We start from the raw sequence: 22861 nt of genomic DNA, 5'->3' as shown, positions 1-22861 counted from the left end.
ATTTACAGCATGTACCATATCACCAAAAAATCTGTGTATAAGTAGACCCATGCAGGTCAAACCCATGTTACTCAACGGTCAACTCTAGGTAGTATATGGATTATATATAGTATGTATATACAATGTATCTATATTGTATATAATGTATATATAATGTATGCATGTGATATATAGTATTTCATATTATAGAATTTAGAAGAATATAGAATTTAGTAAGATAGTGTTACAGAATTATATATAGTATGTATAGAATCTATAGCATACCATATCTATGAATGTGAATATACAATCTCTACATTGTGTGTTCATATACTATGAACATATATAGGAATCTCTATATATACAAATGTATACATAAGTATAAAGTATACGTTTTAGACTACACAGCATTTTTTTCCTCATCCATATGATTTAATCTGCTCTCCCCAGCAATCCTGGAATACAGATGACCCCCTTTTAAGAGGTAAGCACACTGCAGGACAGGTCAGTTGAGTGGCTTGCCCAGGGTCATGTGGCTCTCTGTGCTGAAGTTGGGATTGGAAACCAGGACTTCTGGTTCCTTCCACACAATGCTACGCCGTCTCACCTCTCTTGTTCTGGGTCTTGAATTGCTCTTTTCCTCTGCATTGTGGGGAGACTGGCCAGATCTCTTATAATTTCCTCCTGATTTGGGATAGTTTACCTTCTTCCTAATCTCTCCCCCTGTCCTCTTTGCTCAGGTTGTTGCTCCTTTCCCCGTGGTGACTGGTAGATGTGGGTGCTGTCTACCATGTGCTTTTTGGCCAAGGAGCAGGACAATGAATCCGTGTTTTCTGTTAAAATGTTGAAACCTGGGCAAAAAGTTTCACTGGGGGTGGTCAGATTTGTGAGTAAAACTTGGTATCGTTCCTTTAGAAGATAAAATGTATTTCGTAAAAAAAGTAATGTTTCCTATGGCCCTGAAAATAAAGCTGCTTTTTGAAGCAGTGCTTTATTTTCTGTGTTGGTTTAATTAGGAAGTAGCATTTTGTTGTGGGAACTTAATCACAGAAGGGCCTTTGTTTTATACAAACCTTGAGACAATAGCTCCTTGTTTGCTAGGTTTTCTAAAACCTCATTAATTTGGATGTCTGTTGTTTTTTCCCTAAAATTTCTAAAATATGGACCAGAACTAGAATGAGGTTTTTTAATTGTGTCATCCAAATAGAAAGTGTTTGCTAAGCACATTGAGCATAGGGTAGTAAGAAAAGAAGAGGCAGATTTCACAGTCTTAAGACAGAAAATCTTGAAAGATTCTTAGAACAAGAATTGCATGTAAATTGGAGCTTCTCATTACAAGTGAGTGTTGGCTGTTCATTAGAAGAGGTCAGGCAGAGACCCTTCTTGGAAGCTGTGATAGGAATTACTATGACCATTTCCTTATGTGTATTCAAAGTGATTCATTCCGTTTCAATTTTCAGTTACTTTATACTGGTCTCAACCAATTTGAGATATTAAGTTTTTCTTGAATTTGTTTGGCAAAAAGAACAGATTGGAAGAAATCTTAAGCTCTTTGTTGTGATTTGGAAGTCAGCCACAGTAAATTCTTGTCCTTTAGGCTTTCTTATCTTTTTCGTCCTGTTCTCCGCAAAGCTGCTATTCTCATAGATATGTCTTTCTTTTGTTTTCACACCTTTATCTCAATCTATTGTTTAATACACAACTTCTCCAGTTATCTATGGCACAGCTATTGTGTAAGAAATCACAGCCAACCTCTATGACTTAAAACAACAGCATTCATTTTATATCTACCCTGGTTTCAACGGGCCAAAATTTCAGGAAAGGCTTGATTGAGTGGGCGTAGGCATAAATGTTCAGTCCATGGTCAGGCCATGGTGGGGATGGAGGTGGGACAGCTATGAAAGGGAGTGTGGGCAGCTAGGGAGGGTGCTGGGTAGCTGGACTGGGGGTGCTGAGGCAGCTGGGGAGGGGGCTCTGGGCAGGTGGTGAGGGGGTACTGAGGTAGCTGGGAAGAGGGTGCCAGGACAGCTGGGGACTGACCAGTCTCTCCTTTCATGTGGTTTTAAGACTTCTCTGGGAAGTTTTGGCAGTTCAGAGCTCCAGCAGAGGGGTTCCAGAGAAAGTGGCAGAAGTTGTGTCCCCACATAGATCTGGCCGCCAGAGTCATGCAGCTTCACTTCTCTATGCTCTATGGGCCACCCGGTCACTGAGGTCAGCAGTAGAGGAAGTAGAGGAAATGGGAAGCAATGGCGGCCTCTCAGTGGGGGAGGGGTGAACAATTGGGCACCTGCTGTAAAACCACCACTTCCTCATCCTTCTGAACGTGGCTGCCTCTGAGGGGCTTCTCCTGTCAGCCTCCCACAGCTTATCCTTAGGGGCCTCACCTTCATCTTTAGGAATCCTAAAGAGCTAGGGGATCCAATGGGAATACAAATATTACACCTTAAGCTGTCCAGTGTTCATGACCGGTAAGCTGAATAAATTCAAATAACTGAGGCCAGGCTTCAAGAACTATGTGGAGTTTCAATTTCTTGACAAGATTTACTTCTAAGCTTTCAATGATAAAGCTTACTATCAATAGTTTACCAGTCAAGCATAAATATTTTTCCAGTTAGCCCAGTTTCGTTTTCCACCCCCTCCTCCCCTTTATCTGTCTTGAATGGCAGAGTACTGGCCTTACGATGACCATATACGTCTTACTCAACAGGGCCCCTTAGATGGGGCCTTGGGAAGGATTCTGGGAAATCAGCAAAGATAAGTCTCAAGACCCTATCAAAATATACTTTGCTTGTCCCCAACTGTTTTGGCTTCAAAATAAAGTTGGTTTGTATATATATGGAAAGAAAGGGAGGTCTGTTCTGAAATCATTATTTCTTCCTGTTATACTGAAGCTAAAAAAAGATAAGTTTTAATTCCTGAAGAAATATTTCTTTGAAAAATACAGTTGCAGTTGGAATCCATTGTAAACTTTTTTTTTTTTTTTTTTTTTTTGGCCTTTTGCTTAACATTCTGCTCAAATTGCAACATCATTATCTCTAGAAAGTTGTAACAAATAAAAGAGCAAAGTAGCTCATGAATACCTCGGCCATACCTCAAAAGAGCTCTTGTGTTTTTAAGGTTTTCAACTGACCTTTTCTCTATGCAGACATGTCTTTTATTTTGATATAGAAGCAGAAATTTTTAAATACAGGGAAAATATAAGAAAAAAGTTTTCATTTAAAAGAAAAAAAGTTTTTTTAATAGGCTCCATGCCCAGCTTAGAGCCCAACATGAGGCTTGAATACAGAACCGTGAGATCAAAACTTGAGCTGAGCAAGAGTCAGATGCTCAACCAACTGAGCCTCCCAGGCACCCCAATAGAGAAAAATTTTTTTTAAAAATCACTTGTGGGGTGCCTGGGTGGCTCAGTTGGTTAAGTGACAGCCTCTGGCTCCTGTCATGATCCTGGAGTCCCGGGATCGAGTCCCACATTGGGCTCCCTGCTCGGCAGAGAGTCTGCTTCTCTCTCTGACTTTTTCCCTCTTGTGCTCTCACTCTCTCCCTCTTATTCTCTCCCTCTCAAATAAATAAATAAAATCTTTAAAAACAAAACAAAACAAAACAAAAACAAAAATTAAAAAAAAAACACTTGTGGGGTTTTTTTTTTTTAAGATTTTATTTATTTGACAGAGAGAGAGCTCACAAGTAGGCAGAGACAGGCAAAGAGAGAGGGGGAAGCAGGCTCTCTGCTCAGCAAGGAGCCCGATGCAGGACCCTGGGATCATGACCTGAGCCGAAGGTAGAGGCTTAATCCACTGAGCCACCCAGGTGCCCCTCCACTTGTGGTTCTAATTACCAGGATTTACCTTTTTTTTTTTTTTTAATATTTTATTTATTTATTTGACAGAGATCACAAGCAGGCAGAGAGGCAGGCCGGTGGGGGGGTGGGGAGGGGAAGCAGGCTCCGTGCTGGGCAGAGAGCCTGATGTAGGGCTCAATCCCAGGACCCTGGGATCATGACCTGAACTGAAGGCAGAGGCTTTAACCAACTGAGCCACCCAGGTGTCCCCAGGATTTAGCTTTTGATCTAGTCCATCATATCTGAGAACACTGTATAGTTAATAATTCATGATCTCTGCCTACTGGGTGCCGGGGTCTCAAGATTCCTGATGAACAAGACAACGATGACACCCGGGGAAAGCCCTTAGCCCAGAGAAGTGTACAACAAACAGGAGTTTCCGTATACATGTTGGTTACTCTCTCTGCTGCTACACTTGTTATGTGAGGCCAAGCCGGGCCCTCGGGCCTTCTGGTCTAGTGGCAGAAACAGGCAAGTAAGCAGACCCCTTTGGTCCGGTGGTGTAGGCTGTGCCGGGGTTAAGGATGCTTGGATAACACAGAGGAAGGGGCAGCTTAGGGACTCGGGGAGACAACCCAAATGAAGGGAGTGAAGGAAAGGAGCAGGCAATGCGGAAAGGTACATAGAGCAGCTAGAGGAAAACATGTTTGCAGAGCTAAAATTGTACATCCAGTCCTGTAATAAATGTCTTCTTTAATTTTTTCTGTTGATTGAGATACAGTTTACGGACCGTGAAATGCACCCATCTTAAGGGTATAGTTGGATGGATTTTGATACAGAATCCCCCCTTGTGCCTCTTCGGGTCGGCGCTCCTCCAGCCCCTCCCCCTCCCGCCCCCGGAGGAGCCAGGGTTCTGAATGTTTCTCACTGTAGCTTTGCCTGTTACATAATATATAAATGGGAGTAAATGGTGTGTCGCTTTGTGTTTGGTTTCTTTTAGCCTCATGGCTGTGAGATTCATCCACTGTTGCTTGTGTGAGTGGTTTGTTCTTTAATTTCTGGGTGCTTTATTTCACGAATGTAACAACATTTGTTTATGCGTCCTCCCATTATGTTGCTTGGGTTTTATTCCAGTTCTTTTTCTCAATGCCTGTTACTTTATTGAGATGTAATGACAGATAGCATTGGGTAACTTTGAGATGCACAACTCGTTGGTTTGAGACATTCATGTATTGCAATATGGTTACTGTAGTGACATTAGCTAACATTTCTATTATGTCATGTAATTACATCTTTTTTGTGTTGAGAACAATTAAGATCTAGTCTGTTAGCAACTTTGAAGATTATTCAATGGATCTCAATGCAAGAAGCAGGATAGAATTTTCCTATTGTAACAAAAGAGAAAAAAAAAAGAATTAACTCTAAATATCACTGTTTGAGAGGTGCCAAAATAGCTGTGGCGCTTGAGGAATAGCACTAAAAATCTGTGGACTAGAATCACTGTATTGTGCATTAGATCCAAACTCACTTATCTACTAGTTGCCATCGTTTTTGACAGTTATAAATAAAGCTGCCATGACCATTCTTATGAAAATCTTTTTTGGGACATATATCTTTGTTTCTCTAGGGTTGGAATTGCATAGCCAAAGGATATGTCAATATTTAACTTTATAAGACATTGACAAACCACTGTCCAGCAAGCGTCTCTAGGCAGAAAGCTCTTCTCCCCAGAATCACTGTCTTATGCCGCCTGCTGTCCAGTATTTTAGAATCACTCTTTAATATCTTTATCCAGTTCTCTAGCTGTTTACTCCAGGAGGGCCAGGCCGTACCAATTTCTTCTTCATGCCAGCATCTACATTCCTGTAACAACTTTTGATGACAGAATAATAGGTCACCATCTGGGTACGTGGTAATTTATTCAACCTGTTCCCATTATTGGACATGTCAGGTGTTTCCAATTTTATAAAATCAGGCTGCAACACATATTTACATATTTTTGTGGCCGCAGTGCTGATTATATGTTCATGTAGATTGCAAAAAACGGGATTATTGGGTCAAAGAGTTCAAACATCCTTTCATTGCGACCTGAAGTGCCTTTTTTCAAAAATACTGTTCGGTTTACAGATTCACTAACAGTGAATCAAAGTTTGTGTTTACAACCCCTGAGGAGCACAGAGATTACCATTTCCTTTCAGTTTTTGTTCTCTACCAGTTGAATACCCGAGCCTCTCTCGTTTATTTATTTATGCATTTGTTTGTGCACTGTAACATATATTAATTGACTTAGGTCACTTTATCGGACATATATTTGGGAGTACTGGATTGAATTCAGATGCTTAAGTAACGCTTATTTGTTCTTGTCTATTATCTTCACATGGATAAATTGTGTCATGATTATTAATCTCTATGGGAGCAGTCAAATTGCTTGTAACATGGTGGTGGCATTTTTTTAGACATTTGGATCTCAATGCAAGAGGCAGGATAGAATTTTCCTATTGTAACAAAAGAGAAAAAAAAAAGAATTAACTCTAAATATCATTGTTTGAGAGGTGCCAAAATAGCTGTGGCGCTTGAGGAATAGCACTAAAAATCTGATAGTGGTAGCTCACATCAGTTTACAAAATTTGTAAAGTCTTCTCCTGCAAATGTTATTTCACACTATACTTACAATGCGAGATAAGTGAAGAACATACTGATTCATATTCCCGCATTTCATTGTGAAAAATGCAGTGGAAGGTAGAGAAAATATTCTCTGGATTTGTCATTTGAAGCCTGAGTTGTAGAAACCATCAAATTGAGTTTTATCATTCTCTAGATGGTAAGAAATTAAAAACTCATGAACTGGGGGGGAGCGATTCTGGAAGTCTTACTCTAGAAGCATTAATCTCGGTGGGATGACAAAGCCATCATAGTGACAAAGGTAGAAACTCTAATGACTGGGATGATAGTCTAGATGCCCGCACATTTCCTCAGACCTGGGAACCCTTTAAAATATTTTTGCAGCAACTCGGAGGGCACCGACCTGCTCTGGCCTGCCCTTTATGCGCCATAAGGTACGGAAATGGAACCTGGGAAAGCTGTGAGATCAAATTAAAACCTGCAAATTATTAGCTGGGGAGGCACAGCTGTCCAAACCCAGACATCCTGAGAAGTTTGGTGAAGACTTAAAACCACTCATGAGCCAGTGGGGGTGGTGTAGGCTTTCTTTGAGTAACTGATAACTATGATAATAATGCGTAAATCAGCTTTCTTTGTCACTAAATAGCCAATAGACTTTTTTTTTTTTTTTTGAGAAATTTTAGATTGACAGAAAAATGGAGTGGGGAGTACCAGGGTTCCCAAACATGCCCTCTAGAAAAGCTTTTGGTCAAACTTAGGCAGTCATTATATTTTTAAAAGCAAATCAGCAAGTGGCTGAACTAGTGCAGATTTTGTAGTTCCTGCGAACTTGCCCCCGGTATTTGGAAGGAGACTGAGAATTGTCAGACTTAAAATTTAACATTTTTCTCTTTTCTCTAATACCTTCTGGCATATTATCAGAGCATAGTTCCTTTGATCTTCATAGGACACAAACACAAGAAAGCTAGTGAGATGATCATGGCCTCCGTTGAGATGGCCAACACTGAGCGTTATTTCTTGCTTTCCACCAGAATGACCCAGGGGGGCCAGACAGGAAGCTGCTGCCCAGGTGTCAGCTCATGAACCCCAGGGGGAAAGCATTCTGTCTGAACTGTGGATCTCCAGACCAGACATCACTGGGATCTCATTTTCCTTTTCAAACCCTAATGGTTTGCGGCTCAGGTTTTATACGTAGTGAACTACCATCATGTCTTACCGGAGCTCATGAGAACATGACAGAAATAGGGTCATGTAGGAAAGGGAAGACTCTAGACGTGCCCTTACACTGTGTGTTTGACCTCCACATGGTTTCACTGATTTCTCCAGAATTCCCTCACTGGAGATACCGGACTCCCACTCACGTTCAATTTGGAAATCTCCATCTTCCACAAAAAGTTGAATTTCATACCATCTAATGTTCTTTCCCTATTTTTACATCTTTTTATTTCTTGAGGAACCATTTTTAGGGGTGCAGTTCACTGGCGTTAAGTACCTTCACGTTGTTGGACAACCATCACCACTATTCACCTCTAGAACTTTCCCATCATCCCAAAATAAAACTTTGTACACTAACTCCCCATTCCTCCCACCCTTCCCCAGCCCCAATGAGCCATACTTCTAATTTCAGTCTCTATGGATTTGGCTACTTTAGGTAACCCATGTGGGTGGTATTTATAGTTACTTGTCCTTTGTTATTTCACTTAGCATCATGTCTGCAAGGTTCACCCATGCTGTAGAATGTATTAGGATTTCATTCTTTTTTTTTTTTTAAAGATTTTATTTATTTATTTGACAGACAGAGATCACAAGTAGGCAGAGAGGCAGGCAGAGAGAGAGGAGGAGGCAGGCTCCCCACTGAGCAGAGAGCCAGATTCAGGGCTCGATCCCAGGATCCCGGGATCATGACCTGAGCCGAAGGTAGAGGCCTAACCCACTAGCCACCCAGGCGCCTCGTAGAATTTCATTCTTTTTTAAGGCTGAATAATATTCCATTATAGGGATATCCTAAAGTTTGTTTACCCATATATCCATTGATGGATATTTGGGTTAATTCCATTTCTTGGGTATTGTGATTTGTGCTCCTGTAGACATTGGTGTGCTAGTATCTGTCTGAGCCCCTGCTTTCAATTTTAATGGGCATATATTCAGAATTGGAATTACAGGCTCAAAAGGGAATTCTATGATTAATTTTTCGAGAACCCCCCCATACTGTCTTGCATAATGGCTGCACCCTTTTACATTCCTGTCACATCTTTTTAAGTAAACAAAAGCCTTCCTGCATAAGACACTTATTTAGATAGTCTTTTAAAAAAAAGCTTTAAATGCGATGATTTAAATGTGATAACCATCAGTTCAGTGCCTGACAAGTGACAGATGCTCAGTGAAGATCGATGTCTCTAAAGGAAAATGAGAATCTTTAAATAGGACATAGACCAACTTCCCACATGAAGAACGAAGTCTTGCAAAAACAAACAAACAAAAACTGCTTTCTAATCTCTCTAGTGCTAAAACTGTAAACGATTCAGCCAGATTTCATGAACAAAGGAAAGAAACACACAATTATTGTTTCTAGGAGTTGTAAATGTGTAACGAACAGGTTAATGTTTAATGGAGTTAGTCAAGTGCAGATTTGCACAGCTTTTCTGGATGGTATTGCCTGTTGGATTTGTGAGGCTTAATGATTAGGGGCCCCTTTTACTTTTATAGAGTGAGCTAAGGGAGGAGGAGAAGGGACATGGAGCTATAGGTACGAAGGCATTGCTAGAGCGACTCGGGTATCGTGGGCCAACAGGAGATCTAACAGATGCTGAGTTGAGAAGTTGAGAGCTGGAGAGCTCTGCCTGGCCTCTTTGTGTTTTCTTTCTCACTCACATTTGACCTTTTAAAAAACTCTTGAAGATCCACTTGACCTTGTCTCTGCTTAGGTCTTGGTCTTCGCTACGTCAACACCAGCATCTTCCCTGATTTCCCGGCACCCACATCCAGTTGCATGATCTTTTCATCCCTGCTGACCCTGCAGCTTCCTGGTTTAAGGTTCTCTCGTGGTCTAGAAGTCTGAACACAGTGCAAGGACGCACGCCCTGCCCAGGCTCCCTCCCACTGTCTACACTCAGGCCAGCCTGGCTTCCTGCCATTTCTACACTGCTCTGTGCTCTGGCCCTGCGGGGTCTTCACTCCCTGTCCTTCTGTCCCTTCTCTCCCTTTACTCCTCCCCCACATCACTGCTGTATTGGTTGCATCTGTCACAGTCCCTCTTACAAAGCAGATGCTCAATCCATGTATATTGAATGAACCGTAAGTAGAAAATTGTTAAGGCTCATTCCTCGCTCCCTCGTGTCCTGCTGGAGTGCATCTCTGAGAGTAAGATTTCTGCTTCTCTCCCCAGGAAAGGAGCAGTCATTTTTCTACCTGGCTGAAGAGCTGACCATCTGGGGTCACATCTCTGTTCTTCTTTTACTGAGCAGATTATTCTCAGGACACAGGTTCCCGGTCCACAGGCCAAGGGCATGGAGCAGGTCTGCACACGTTTGTTCAGCCCAGGACGCAGAAGGCTCTATGTCAGGCAGACCACTTATTTGAAGCCATGATGTCCATTTTTCCTTTTTTTTTTTTTTTTCTGGAATATTGCTAACTTCTTTCTTCAGTCTCCAGGACACATTTGTGAGCCTACTTCCACAGTCAGTAGGGGAAGAAAGAAAAGCTATCTTATTGTCACCTCTGTTACATCCTGAGAAAGGGAAGATGACATTTTGGGGAAAATCCTTATATAATTTCAAAGGCTAAGATATTCAGGTGAAAACCTGGTGGAGGTTAGGCACCAGAGGATAGGAAAGGTGCCTTTTGTATTTCTCAGATCTGAGAATGATCTCTGAATATATCTCACAAGCGTGTTTATCTCATTTGGGGGGGGGGGGGATGCTGGGCTGTCACATGACACTTACAGGATGGGAAAAAGGTAGACATGCTCACAAAGTCATTTGGTGACATCCCTGCTTGTGCTTTTGAGGTGTATCCAACTAAGCTTCCACAAAACTTAGCAAAATCATTCCAGAGTGCTCAGGGACATTGAGCGCTGGGGACAATGATGCAGAGACAACATGGGAACAGGGAATGAAAACCAACCAACCCCTTCCTCTTCAGTTTTGACTTCTTAAAAGTGGTTCAACCCTTTTCCATTGCAACACTGCTAGTGATCCTTAAATGGAAACTGTGACATGTGGTGCATGGGACAGCTTCCTGGTCTGCCTTTTTTAAAGTAGCTTTTCTAGGAGACAAGAAACAGAACTGCTTCTGGCAGATGTTTCAAATATCCCTTTCCCGTCTTCAGATAGCTGGTTCTAGGTGCCTCTTCACTGTTCAGATAGGCTCCTGTGGCTGTGCCCTCTATTGGCTGGTGACCACCTTTAGTACTTTTGTTTTTCCTCAGTGTCTACTTGAAGTGTCTTGAGCTTGCTTCCAAAGTGGCTGTTCCTGATTTTCTGAGACACGAATCTTTAAAAAATTAAGGAAAGAAACTGAGTTGATCTAAATTTGTCACTACTGATAACCAGTTCTTTCTCTTCCCAATAAAAAGAAAAGGCAGAAAGGGAAGAAAGTTGGGGGCAGGGGAGATTGGATTTTGACATGTTTATTTTGCATTTCTAACAACAACACCGAATTTAAAGAAAAACAAATCTAGTTTTATTCCAGAGTTCTCTTCTCATTCACAAATCTGTTTCCTTCTGTCTGTTAATTTTGAATGCTGGTCCTGAAACTAGGAGATAACAGTAAATAGTCAACTAAAATATGGTAGAAACGACCTTTTAAGGTAATTGTCTGTAAGAGGCATACCTAAAATGTACATTACACATATCCCTTGTGCCAAGATTTCCTTGCCCCAAACTTTGCTTGTTACTTCACAAGATTATCAACTAACTAGATGTTTGAGTGATGGATACTCTAAACTCAGAAGTGATTCGTTGCCTGTGGTAGTAGATGGCCTTCTAGTAATTAATAACTTCTCTATTCTTGAGTAATAAATATTCAAATGATGATTTTGAATTTTATCTTCTAATAATATCATAAGAAATAAAGCTTCAAAGCATAAATACACTACTTTTATGGGGATAATTGAGAAATACTACTTAACAAATACACTGAACTCTTTTTTTTCTTTTTAAAGATTTTGTTTATTTATTTGACAGAAAGAGCAGGAGAGCACAGGCAGAGGGAGCAGGAGAGGGAGAAGCAGTTTCCCCACTGAGCAGGGAGCCCAGTGTGGGGCTAGATCCCAGGATTCTTGAGATTGTGACCTGAGTCGGAGGCAGACGCTTAACTGACTGAGCCACCCAGGTGCTCCACACTTAAGTCTTTTTAAATGTCATTTGACATAGAACCTAAAACTCTTTCGTCTGGGAAAATCTCTTTTCCAGCACATAAGAGGGAAAACATCCCTCTAGTCTTTTACAAAGGCCATAAGTGCTCATATGGATGGAATATTTCTAGAGGGGTGTTCCCGCGTGGTATCTGGGTCCCCCACAGATTATGGGCCGAGCTCCAGCAGAGAAGGGCCAAGCTTTCTGTGGAGATGAGAGACTTGACTTCACCACCTACATTGGAAGTTAACCCTCACCTTTGGAGAGCTAGACTACCTGTGCTTGTCAGATGCCCAGGCCTGAGGTGGATTTAATATATATGTAAGTGAAGACAGGAGCCCACATGGGAATTCCTGTCTGGATTTCTCTGCAGGAAGTGGTGTTTGATATAAGTCTACTGTATTTAGGTGACACTGTTTATGTGCATTGCGGTGATCATTAACAAAGGCCACTTGGTGGAAAACAGTGATGAAGGTGAATTTTGAAATGGCTGAGTCAGTGTCAGGTTTGGCAAGACCACAGTGACTGCAAGTCTGGTGAAAACCTGCATTGTCAGCTTGTGTGCGGCCAACCTTAGATGGAGAGGGAAGGCAGTTGAGTCAACCATGCACACGTGTGTGCATGCACACACACACACACACACACGAGCAACAGAAGTATCACAGATTTCATTTGCGTAAATGTTTAAGATCTATCTACTAACATAGAATCCCTAACTTTTTCTCTGTTGTGAGCCAGGACCTACTGATCAATGCACACTTGGTGAATCAGAGCTTGTATCAATTTGCTAGGCCTACCGTAGCAAGTAACGAAGACTGGGTGGCTCACCCAACAGTCAACATGTTGGTAGATTGATTTCTTCTGGAACTTAGGTTGTTAGCTTGTAGATGGCTTCTCATGGTGTCCCCACATGGTCGCCCTTAGGTCTGTGTGCATCTGTGTCCTAATCTTCTTCTGAAGTCCCTGGTCGTGTTAAACTGGGGCTCACCTGCATGGCCTCATTTAACTTGAATGACCTCTTGACCCTGTCTGCAGATAGAGTCACATTCTGAGGTAGTAAGGGTTAGGACTTTGACATATGAGTTTTGGGGAGACACAATTCAGTCAAAAACATGGCTTCACTGAGGACAAACTGTGTTTGGATGCTTCATGCATTCCTCTTCTTCTTTCATAGATTCACAGCTTGTAGTGCCTTTCTGGGTTTGTTTTTTGGTCTCCAATTTGGGGACCTTGAGGACTATGGAGAGATTGTGAGAACAATACCCAGCTTCACAGCCCAAGGCCTTGATCAAGATAAGAGTTAAACATTTCCTTCCTTGAAGAATTGTCCTGAAGTTTCCCCCTCATGGTTGTCCTTCGATTTAGCCTGATTTTCTCGTAGATGGCTAAGCTCTCAGTATGAAAGCTGACAAGAGATTGAGGAAAATCCAAGAACAGGGTATTGCAATAATGGAAAAACTGGGTTAGCACCCACCTGTTGCCCCAGCCTGGAACGTGGCCCTTCCTTTTCCTTGCCTTCTGTACCAGCAAAGCATGGTGATTGAGTACGGACTGCTGGGCTCAAAGCCCTACAGTATACATTTTTTTTTAAATATTTTATTTATTTGACAGAGAGCAAGAGAGTACAAGCAGGGGGAGTGGCAGAGTGAGAGGGAGAAGCAGACTCCCCGTCGAGCAGGGAGCCAGATGTGGGGCTTGGTGCCAGGACCCTAGAATCATGACCTGAGCCAAAGGCAGATCCTTAACTGACTGGGCCACCCGGGAGTCCCTGTGGCTCTCACAGTACCTATGAGATCCTGGGATTATATAACCTTTCCATGCCTAAGTTTTCTCATCTGTAAAGTGACAGAAATAACAATATATACTTCATAAGAAGAATTTAGTGATAGAATTATAAAAGCCAATGATTCTAATGAGGCACTAATAATTCTAATTAATTAAGTAGCTTATTAATTGTATTAATATTATTAATAATTCTTTAAATATTATTAATTATTAATAATTCATTGTTGGCCACAGTACATGCTCCATTAGCATTAGCTGTCATTAATTTTTGTTTCTTACACAACCTCCCATCCCCGCCCCCCGCCCCCCCAGCTCATCCCAGGCTCTCCCAATAGAAACTCCAGGGTTAGTTGGAACAGCTGCCACTGCATTTGTTTAGATGACCCAGTGTGCAAGTGAACTTAGGTGTCTTTTATTTGAGTATCACAAAAAGGAAGTTCAGCAGCCTTAGGTATGTGTGGACTTGTGGGGGCCAGTGCTCTTATTGGGACCTCTGACTCAGTAGTTTGTCTCTCAATTTCTCTATACATCAGTTTCCAAATATGTAATGGGCACAACAGTCATTTGGAACTCAAGGAGTTGTTTGGGATTAAATGAGATGATACACATAAAGTTCTTAACATGCATGAAGTCATCCCGTTAGTTCTTTCCATTTTAAATGTGAAACTGGAAAACAGAAGGGAAATACATTTCATTTCAGCTGTCTTTGTGAATTTCCTTTCCTTCTATCCCTCTCTAATGGGCTGCCCCATCATGCTGTCTCACTGGGCACCTCCATTTAAAAAAAAAAAGATTTATTTATTTATTTGAGAGAGAGAGAGAGAAAGCGCACAAGTCGGGGGAGGGGTTAAGGGAGAGGGAGAGAATCTCAAGTAGATTCCCTGCTGAGCTTGGAGTCCCACATGGGGCTCAGTCCTACCACCCCAAGGTCATGACCAGAGCTGAAATCAAGAGTCATATACATAACCAACTCAGCCAGCCAGGCATTCCTGGGCATCTCCATTTTTTAGAGTCTTGTGAAATGGTAAATATTTTCAGATAAACAGGAAGTTGGAGCGGAGAACTTTGGATTCTGGAGATGATATATGATTATTTATTTAAGTGTCTATAGGAAAGCTACATGAAATGGAATCCGCATGTTTTCTGCAGCTCCAGAGAATGGAATTTATGAGGCACCTTGAGAATCAATTCAGGGAAAGATCCCCTAACAGAGGAAATTTCCATAAAACAAAAGAACTATCTTAAGAGCAAGTGAATTTCCTGTCACTGAATTGTTCCAAGAGGGGCTGGTTAGTGGACACATGATTCCTTTTAGTGCTGAATTTGGGGCTACGCAGCAACAAAATTCCCTTCCAAATGCAAGACTTACCTGGCTATTGCTCATCTACATCCCATTTCCCCCCGTATGCAAGCTCTGCACTTTCTAACTTTTTATTTCTTTCTAAATGAACAGTTTTTAATCTTTCAGAACAGTTTTTAATGTTTACAGAAAAACGAGTGTAAAGTACGGAATCCCATACACCCCTCACTCTTCTGCATCCATTCCCCTTCTTATTCACATCTTGCATTAGTGTAAAATATTTGTTTAAACTGGTGAGCTGATGTGGACACATTATTACTAATTAAGTAATTACAGTGTTTCACTCTTTGTGTTGCACATTCTATGGGTTTTAACAGATGTTTAATGACACGTGTCCACAATTACATATTCTACAGAGTAGCTTCACGGCCCTAAGAATCCTCTGTGGCCCCCGGAGGTCATTTGTCCTTCCCCCTCAACCCTTGGCAACTACTGATCTTTTTCTGTCTCTGTATTTTTACCTTATCCAGCATGCCATATTTGGGGGATTATATTGTATGTAGCCTTTTCAGATTGGCCCTTTCACTTAACAACATGCATTTAAATTTCCTCTATATCTTTTTATAGTGTGAGAGCTTATTTCTTTTTATCACTGAATAATATGTTAGTGGACAGTGTATCACACTTTGTTCATCCATTCGCCTTTGGAAATTTTCCATTCATTTAGGTAAGTACCGAGCAGTGCAGTTGCTGGGTTGTACGGTAAGAATATGGTTAGCTTTTATAGAAACTGACAAACCACATTCTAAAGCCGCTTTACCATTTTGCATTCCTGTCAGCGATTCATGGGAGTTCCTATTGTTCTACATCCTTGTCGGCTTTCTGTATTGTTCATGTTTTGGATTGACGTCATTCAAATAGGCACACACGTAGTGGACTTTTCCCCCTCATATTCAGATGTGTTATTTCCAAATTACTAAAGAAATACACTTGAGCTACCATTGGTGTAATGTGATGTCACTACGATCATTCAGGATCCCGATGACACCGAAAACGAGAGAACAAGCACTTTTGTTAATATTACTACTGTTCATGATGGTTGCAATAAAACATATTTATTCGTGAGAGTGTTTTTTTGAGTTTATTTGGCAAAGTGATGCCTCCAGGGGAATATTCACAAGACCTATTTCTGATCAACATTTATATGGAATTACACCCAAAAGCGTGAGGAGACGTTGGCGATCATCCTATCAGTCTCCCAAGAGGCAATTTATTTTCAAGAGGTTCTAATGGTTCTTGATTGACATTTCTTACTATCCTTGTTTTAGGTCTTTCAAGTCGCCTACGTCATCATCAAAGCTGCTAATGCGCCTCGACCTGGGAACTGGATTTTGGAACGTTCTCTGGATGGCACAGTGTTCAGCCCCTGGCAGTATTATGCAGTTAGTGACACGGAGTGTTTGACTCGTTACAATATCACTCCGAGACGGGGGCCGCCCACCTACAGGGCTGACGATGAAGTGATCTGCACCTCTTACTATTCTCGCCTGGTGCCCCTTGAGCATGGAGAGGTACTGTGCCCACCGCAGCCATGTCGCGTTTTTCTCCAGAGCCCTCACCTCTGATGTAAAGATAGCCGTTGTAAGAGCCAATATCAGACATTCCAGGTCGATCTCTCTGAGTACAGATTACAGAGATCTTTAACTATCTAGCTGTGTTCAAGATATTGACGGGAGTCTCCTGATGATTGATGTTGTAACCCATACATTTCACCTTATTGATTTCTTCCTTTCAGGAAGAGCCCTTAGTCTTCCGTTTACCATGACTCAATAACTCTATCAGATCCTCTTAAAGCACCTTTCCCATGACACCAGGGCAAGCACATTTGTTGAAATATTAAAGGGAGAGTGAAAATGCCTCTAAAAGATGTAGTTTCTAGTCTTCTCTGCGACATTCTCCTGTTTGGAAGTGTTGAGGGTTGGAGATGGCTCGTGAAATACTATAGCTCAGTGCTCACCATGCCCAGAGTGGAATTCACACTTCATGAATTCACACTTCATGATTCCAGAGTCCTGGATCGAGTCCTGCATCCGGCTCCCAGCTCCATGGGGAGTCTGCTTCTCCCTCTGACTGTCTCCCCTCTCATGCTCTCTCTCTCTCAAATAAATAAATAAAATCTTAAAAAAAAAAAAAAAGGCAGAGTATAATCAAAAACAAGTTATTCTTTTTTTTTTTTTTTGTAAGTAGAGGAAACAGGATAGGGGGTGCGGGGAAGGGCAGACTGAGAGAGAATTTTAATCAGGGCAGAGCCCAGTGAGGGGCTCGATCTCATGATCCTGAGATCATGACTTGAGCCAAAAGCAAGAGTCAGATGCTTAACTAACTAAGCCTCCCAGGTGCCCCCAAAAAACAAGCCATTCTTTAGTAGTGTCTGGTTTGATGAGATAAAACTACAAATCCTCTCCTGAGGACTCTTCCCAGCAGGAATTCCGCAGCAAGCCTGCATTGTTTCAAGAGCTGAGATTAAGAGAGTGAGTATACAAAGCTTTCTGGAACCTTCTCTCACTCTCTCCAGTATGTTCTAGGCATTTAGAATTTGTTTCATAGGAGTCATAGCCTAATGATGCATGTTGAAATACCCTCCACACTGGGAGAAGTGGTCCTGTTAAGTTTTCTAGCCATTTCTGAGCTGCCAGAAGGCATAACTTCAAATTAATTGAAGATGTTTTGTGATCATGGTGTTCATTGGTAATACTTAACAAATGTTGGGTTTCTACAAGAATCTAGTTGTTCGGTTTGATTTTTAAGTAGTATCGGTAAAAGATTATGTCCTGAAGTTAAACAATCAGGGCTATATTTTTGCATGGTTAAGATGGACATTTGTTTGTTTTGATGTCTTTATCATTAGATTCACACATCACTAATCAACGGCAGACCAAGCGCTGATGATCTTTCACCCAAGCTGTTGGAGTTTACTTCCGCCCGATATATTCGCCTTCGCTTACAGCGCATTAGAACCCTCAACGCTGATCTCATGACCCTCAGCCACCGTGATCCTAAAGACCTTGATCCTATTGTTACAAGACGGGTGAGTCTATGGCAGAGCTCCCGCCCATTGTGAAAGGTTTATTTTGTTTAAGGAACACAGACTTTTCTTTTTGATTGGCTTCGTTCTCCCAGGTTGGCCTTTTTCCCACTTATTTCGCTGAAGATCATTAGATATGCTTTGTTTAACATGCCACCTTTCTCAACTAGGGGATGGTTCTGACATTGTGTCCTTGCCCTTCCCCCACCCTTCCATAATGCCATTCTGTAGTGAGTGCTACGGTATTGCTCTTTACACTCTGGTCTGACTCCGCGTCTGATCTTTAGCAAGTAAGCTGTTGTTCTCGCTTTTTAAAAGGAAATTTTAAAGTTTGAGTTATAATTTACATTCAAAAAGATGTACTGATTTTTAAGTGTATAGTAAATATACGAGGCTTATGTGGGCAAATATTTTCAAATCCCTTGGATAAACTAGGAGTGGAATTACTGAGTTATAGTGTAGCTGTGTGTTTAATATTGAAGAATTTGTGAAGCCGTACAGAAAGTTTTATCGTTTTGTAGACCAGCAACCGGTGAGAGTGGAGTTGTATGACAGATTGTCACAGATTTGGGTTGTCAACCCATTTTCATTTTTTTTAAAAGATTTTATTTATTTATTTGACACAGGTAGGCAGAGAGGTAGGCAGAGAGACAGAAGGGGAAGCAGGGTCCCCACTGAGCAGAGAGCCGGATGTGGGGCTTGATCCCAGGACCCTGAGACCATGACCAGAGCTGAAGGCAGAGGCTCAACCCACTGAACCACCCAGGTGCCCTTCAACCCATTTTCAGATCAGCCATTCTCATATGCATATGGGGACGGTTCCTTGTGAGGTTAATTTGTATTTCCCTGATGACACATGTGAGCCCATGCTTATCGGTATCTGATCGAATATTTTTGTCCATATTTCATTTGGGTCATTCTGTCTCCTTATTACAGAGCTATAAAAGACTTCTTTATATTTTGTGTACAAGTCCTTTGTCAGATCTCCACATTGCAAATATCTTCTCTGTCTGGAGTTTGCTTATTCACTTTCCCATGACATTTGAAAGGTTTTAATTTTAATGAAGTCCCATATATTATTTTTCTTTAATACTTCATGTTTTCTGTATCTTTCCTGAAAACCACTTTTTTAATTCCAGGTTTGCAAAGATGTTATCCTAGGCTTCTCTCTGGTAGCTTTATAGTTTTAGCTTTTACATCTATTGTCTTTCAAATTTATTTTTGTGTTTGGTGTGAGGTAGAGGTCAAGGCTCTTCATTTCCCTGTATATGCCTGCAACTGTGCCAGCACCATTTGTCTTCATGCCAATAACAAACATTCTCAATTGCTGTAGTGTTTTAGACTTAAGCCTTGAAGTCAGGTATTAAAATAGCCCAACTGAGTTCTTTTTCGATATCTTTGGCTATTCTAGATTCATTTTGTCTCCTTATACATTTTAGAATGGGTTTGTTAATTTCTGCCTCCCCCCCCCAAAAAAAAAAAATCCTGTTAATATTTTCATTGAGATTCCACTGGATTGATAGATCAGTTTGAGAAGGACTTCGGAAGACATTTTGATAATATTGGATTCTCTAATCCGTGAACATCCTGTATCTCTCCACCTGTCTTGGCCCTCTGTAGTTCCTCTTGGCAATGTTTCATTATTTATTTGTACCTCTATTATTCAGTTTATTCTTAATATACATTTTTGTCTGTTAGCCTTAATAGATTGCTTTCTAAATTTTATTTTCTGTTTCTCCATTGCTAATGTGTAAAAATACAGCCCATTTTTGTTGATTGATTTTGCATATTACTTTTGCTAAATTGTTAAAGTCACAGATTATTTCTAGTAGGTTTTTGTTTGTTTGTTTTAGACCTTCCCAAGTACACAATAATATCATCTACAAATAATGAGAATTTGGCCTTACTCACTCTTTCTGTCTTTGCTTTCTTTTTTCTTGCATTATTGAACTGGATGAGACCTCCCATGGATGTGGAATGGAAATGATGAGAGCAAAGCACTTAATCTTTCACTGCTAGCTCTCAGGTTTTCATGGATTCCCTTTATTAGGGCTGAACAGATTCTTTTACTGGCTTGCCAGGTTTTTTTAAATGGATGGTGGTAAACATGTCTGTAACACATTTTTTGTGAATTTATAGAAATGATCAAATGATTTTTTTCTTCTTTATCCTGTTAATATGGTGATTTACATTTACTGATCTTCCTTTGTTTTAAAAGATTTTATTTATTTCTTTGGCAGAGACAGATCACAAGTAGGCAGAGAGAGAGGAGGAAGCAGGCTCCCTGCCGAGCAGAGAACCCGATGCGGGGCTCGATCTCAAGACCCTGAGATCATGACCTGAGCCAAAGGCAGAGGCTTTAACCCACTGAGCCACCCAGGCGCCCCTGATCTTCCTTTGTTGAACGAACTTTGCAGTTTGGGGGAAAATTCTACTTGGTCATGAGTTGTTATCTTTTGTATAAAGTACTATATTCAATTGTAGAGTGCTGCATTCAGTGTTTTTTATGGATTTTGAATATGAGTGGCTGGTATGAGGTGCAGCCGAGTTCAGAATTCTTTTAGATTCATTTGGTTTCTGTTGATGAGCTCATTGGGGCACTTTTTGTTTAAAATCAACACAAGGATTTTTGTGCATGAAGTATAATTTAAAAGGTGTATCAAATCATTTTTTAGGTTACCCGTAACAGCTGAGCTGTATGTTGGAGAGCCCAACATTTTCTTTGAACTGAAATAAAAGAGGCCTTAATTTCTGTTTGTCACTTTCTTTTTCCTTAGTATTACTATTCAATCAAAGACATTTCTGTTGGAGGAATGTGTATTTGTTATGGACACGCCAGTAGTTGCCCCTGGGATGAAACTACAAAGGTGAGTTCCAGTATTTTACAGCTTATTAAAACTTTAAAAGACGAGTTATAGCTACAGTGTTTGCCTTACTGTTTTTTTTTTCTTTACTCAAGTCAGATGTTGAAAGGTATGAAATCATGCTGCAAAAAAAAATTTTTCAGGTTAATTTAACTGGTTTCATTTTTTTGAACAAATTTATTCCACTTTCTTTGGAAGATATATTTCTTTTGTTTGTTTTTTCCTCATTTGTCCAGCCCAAAAAAGATTTTTTTTATCATGATAAACATACTCTTTAATCTCTATCACTATTTGACCTATCTTCCCTACTCCACACCCCTCCCCGCTGATAACCATCAGTTTGTTATCTATGACGAAGAGTCTGTTTCTTGATGTGCCTCTGCCTCTCTTTCTTTTTAAATTCTACATATGAGTGAGATCATATGGTATTTGTCATTGTCATTGGCTGACTTACTCTCTAGCTCTATCCATGTTGCAAATGGCAAGATTTCATTCTTTTTTATGGCTGAGTAATATTCCATTGTAGAAGATAGCACTTCTTCATTCATCTATTGACGATCACTTGGGCTTCATTCATAGTTTGGCTATCATAAATAATGCTGCAATAAACATAGGGTACGAGTACCCCCTTTGCATTAGCATTTTTATATTTATTGGGTAAATACCCAGTAGTGCATTTGCTGGATCATAGTGTAGTTCTATTTTTGATTTTTCGAGGAACCTCCACACTGTTTTCCACAGTGTCTACACTGGTGTACGTTCCCACCAGGAGTGTAGGTGTAACCTCTTCTCCTTTCTCTATATCCTCATCCTTTGTGTTGTTGATTTTAGCCATTCTGACAGGTGTGAAGCAACATCACATTGTAGCTTTGATTTGCATTTCCCTGATGATGAGTAATGTTGAGCATCTTTTCATTTGTCTGTAAGTCATCTGGATGTCTTCTCTGGAAAAATATCTTTTTTTGTCTTCTGCCTATTTTTTAATTGGATTGTTTGTTTTTGGTGTTGAGTTGGATCAGTTCTTTATATATTTTGGAGGCTAACTCTTTCTTGGGTGTGTCATTTGCAAATGTCCTCTCCCATTCAATAGGTTGCCTTTTAGTTTTGTTGTTGGCTTCCTTTGCTGTGCAGAAACTTTTTATTTTGATGTAGTCCCAATAGTTGATTTTTGCTTTCATTTCCCTTGCCTCAGAAGACATATCTAGAAAAATGTTGCCATTGCCCATGTCAGAGAAATTACTGCCTGTGCTCTCTTCAAGACTTTTTATGGTTTCAGGTCTCACATTGGGTCTTCAATCCATTTTGAATTTATTTCCATGTATGGTAAAAGAAAGTGGTCCAGTTTCTCTCTTTTGCATGTACCTGTCCAGTTTTCCCAACACCATTTATTGAAGATATTTTTTCTCCTTGTATATTCATTTCTTCTTTGTCAAAGCTTAATTCACCATATAATTCTGGGTTTATTTCTTGGTTTTCTATTCTATTCCATTGATCTATATATCTGTTTTTTATGCCAGTACCATACTGTTTAAATTACTACCACTTCGTAATATAACTTGAAATCCGGAGATACCTTTGATTTTATTTTTCATTTTCCAGATTGCTTTGGCTCTTTGAGGTCTTTTATGGTTCCATACAAATGGTAGGATTGTTTGTTCTAATTCTGTGAAAATGCTGTTGGTGTTTTGGTAGGGATTGCACTAAATCTATAGATTCATTTGAGTAGTACAAGCATTTTAACAGCATTAGTTCTTCCAATCCACAAGTGTGGAATTTCTTTCCATTTTTTTGTGTCATCTTGAATTTCTTTCATTGGTGTTTTATTGTTTTCAGAGGACAGTTCTCTCACCTCTTTGGGTAAGTTTACTCCTAGATGTTTTATTGTTTTTGGTGTAATTGTAAATGGGATGGCTTTCTTAATTTCCTTTGCTGCTGCTTCATTATTAGTGCATAGCAATGCAACAGATTTCTGTAGGTTAATTTTGCATCCCGCAACTTCACTGAATTCATTTATTAGTTCTAGTAGTTTTTTGGTGGAGTCTTTGGGGTTTCCGTATATAGTAACATGCCTTCCTTCTTCCTTACCAGTTTCGA

The 22861-nt window shown here is 40.5% G+C and overlaps 1 protein-coding gene across 1 annotated transcript in view; it reads left to right on the top strand.

Moving 5' to 3' along the window:
- The window catches only part of LAMA1 (laminin subunit alpha 1), a 158921-nt gene that overhangs the window by 39824 nt on the left and 96236 nt on the right, over positions 1-22861 (top strand). Inside the window, exons 4-6 of the mRNA XM_032310545.1 lie at positions 16147-16389; positions 17727-17906; positions 20681-20770. Coding sequence (XP_032166436.1) covers positions 16147-16389; positions 17727-17906; positions 20681-20770 — 513 coding nt within the window. The remainder of the gene's footprint in view (positions 1-16146; positions 16390-17726; positions 17907-20680; positions 20771-22861) is intronic.

Source organism: Mustela erminea, chromosome 13 (genome assembly GCF_009829155.1).
Source record: "Mustela erminea isolate mMusErm1 chromosome 13, mMusErm1.Pri, whole genome shotgun sequence".
NCBI lineage: Eukaryota > Metazoa > Chordata > Mammalia > Carnivora > Mustelidae > Mustela > Mustela erminea.
This window is presented reverse-complemented; position numbering and strand designations above follow the sequence as displayed.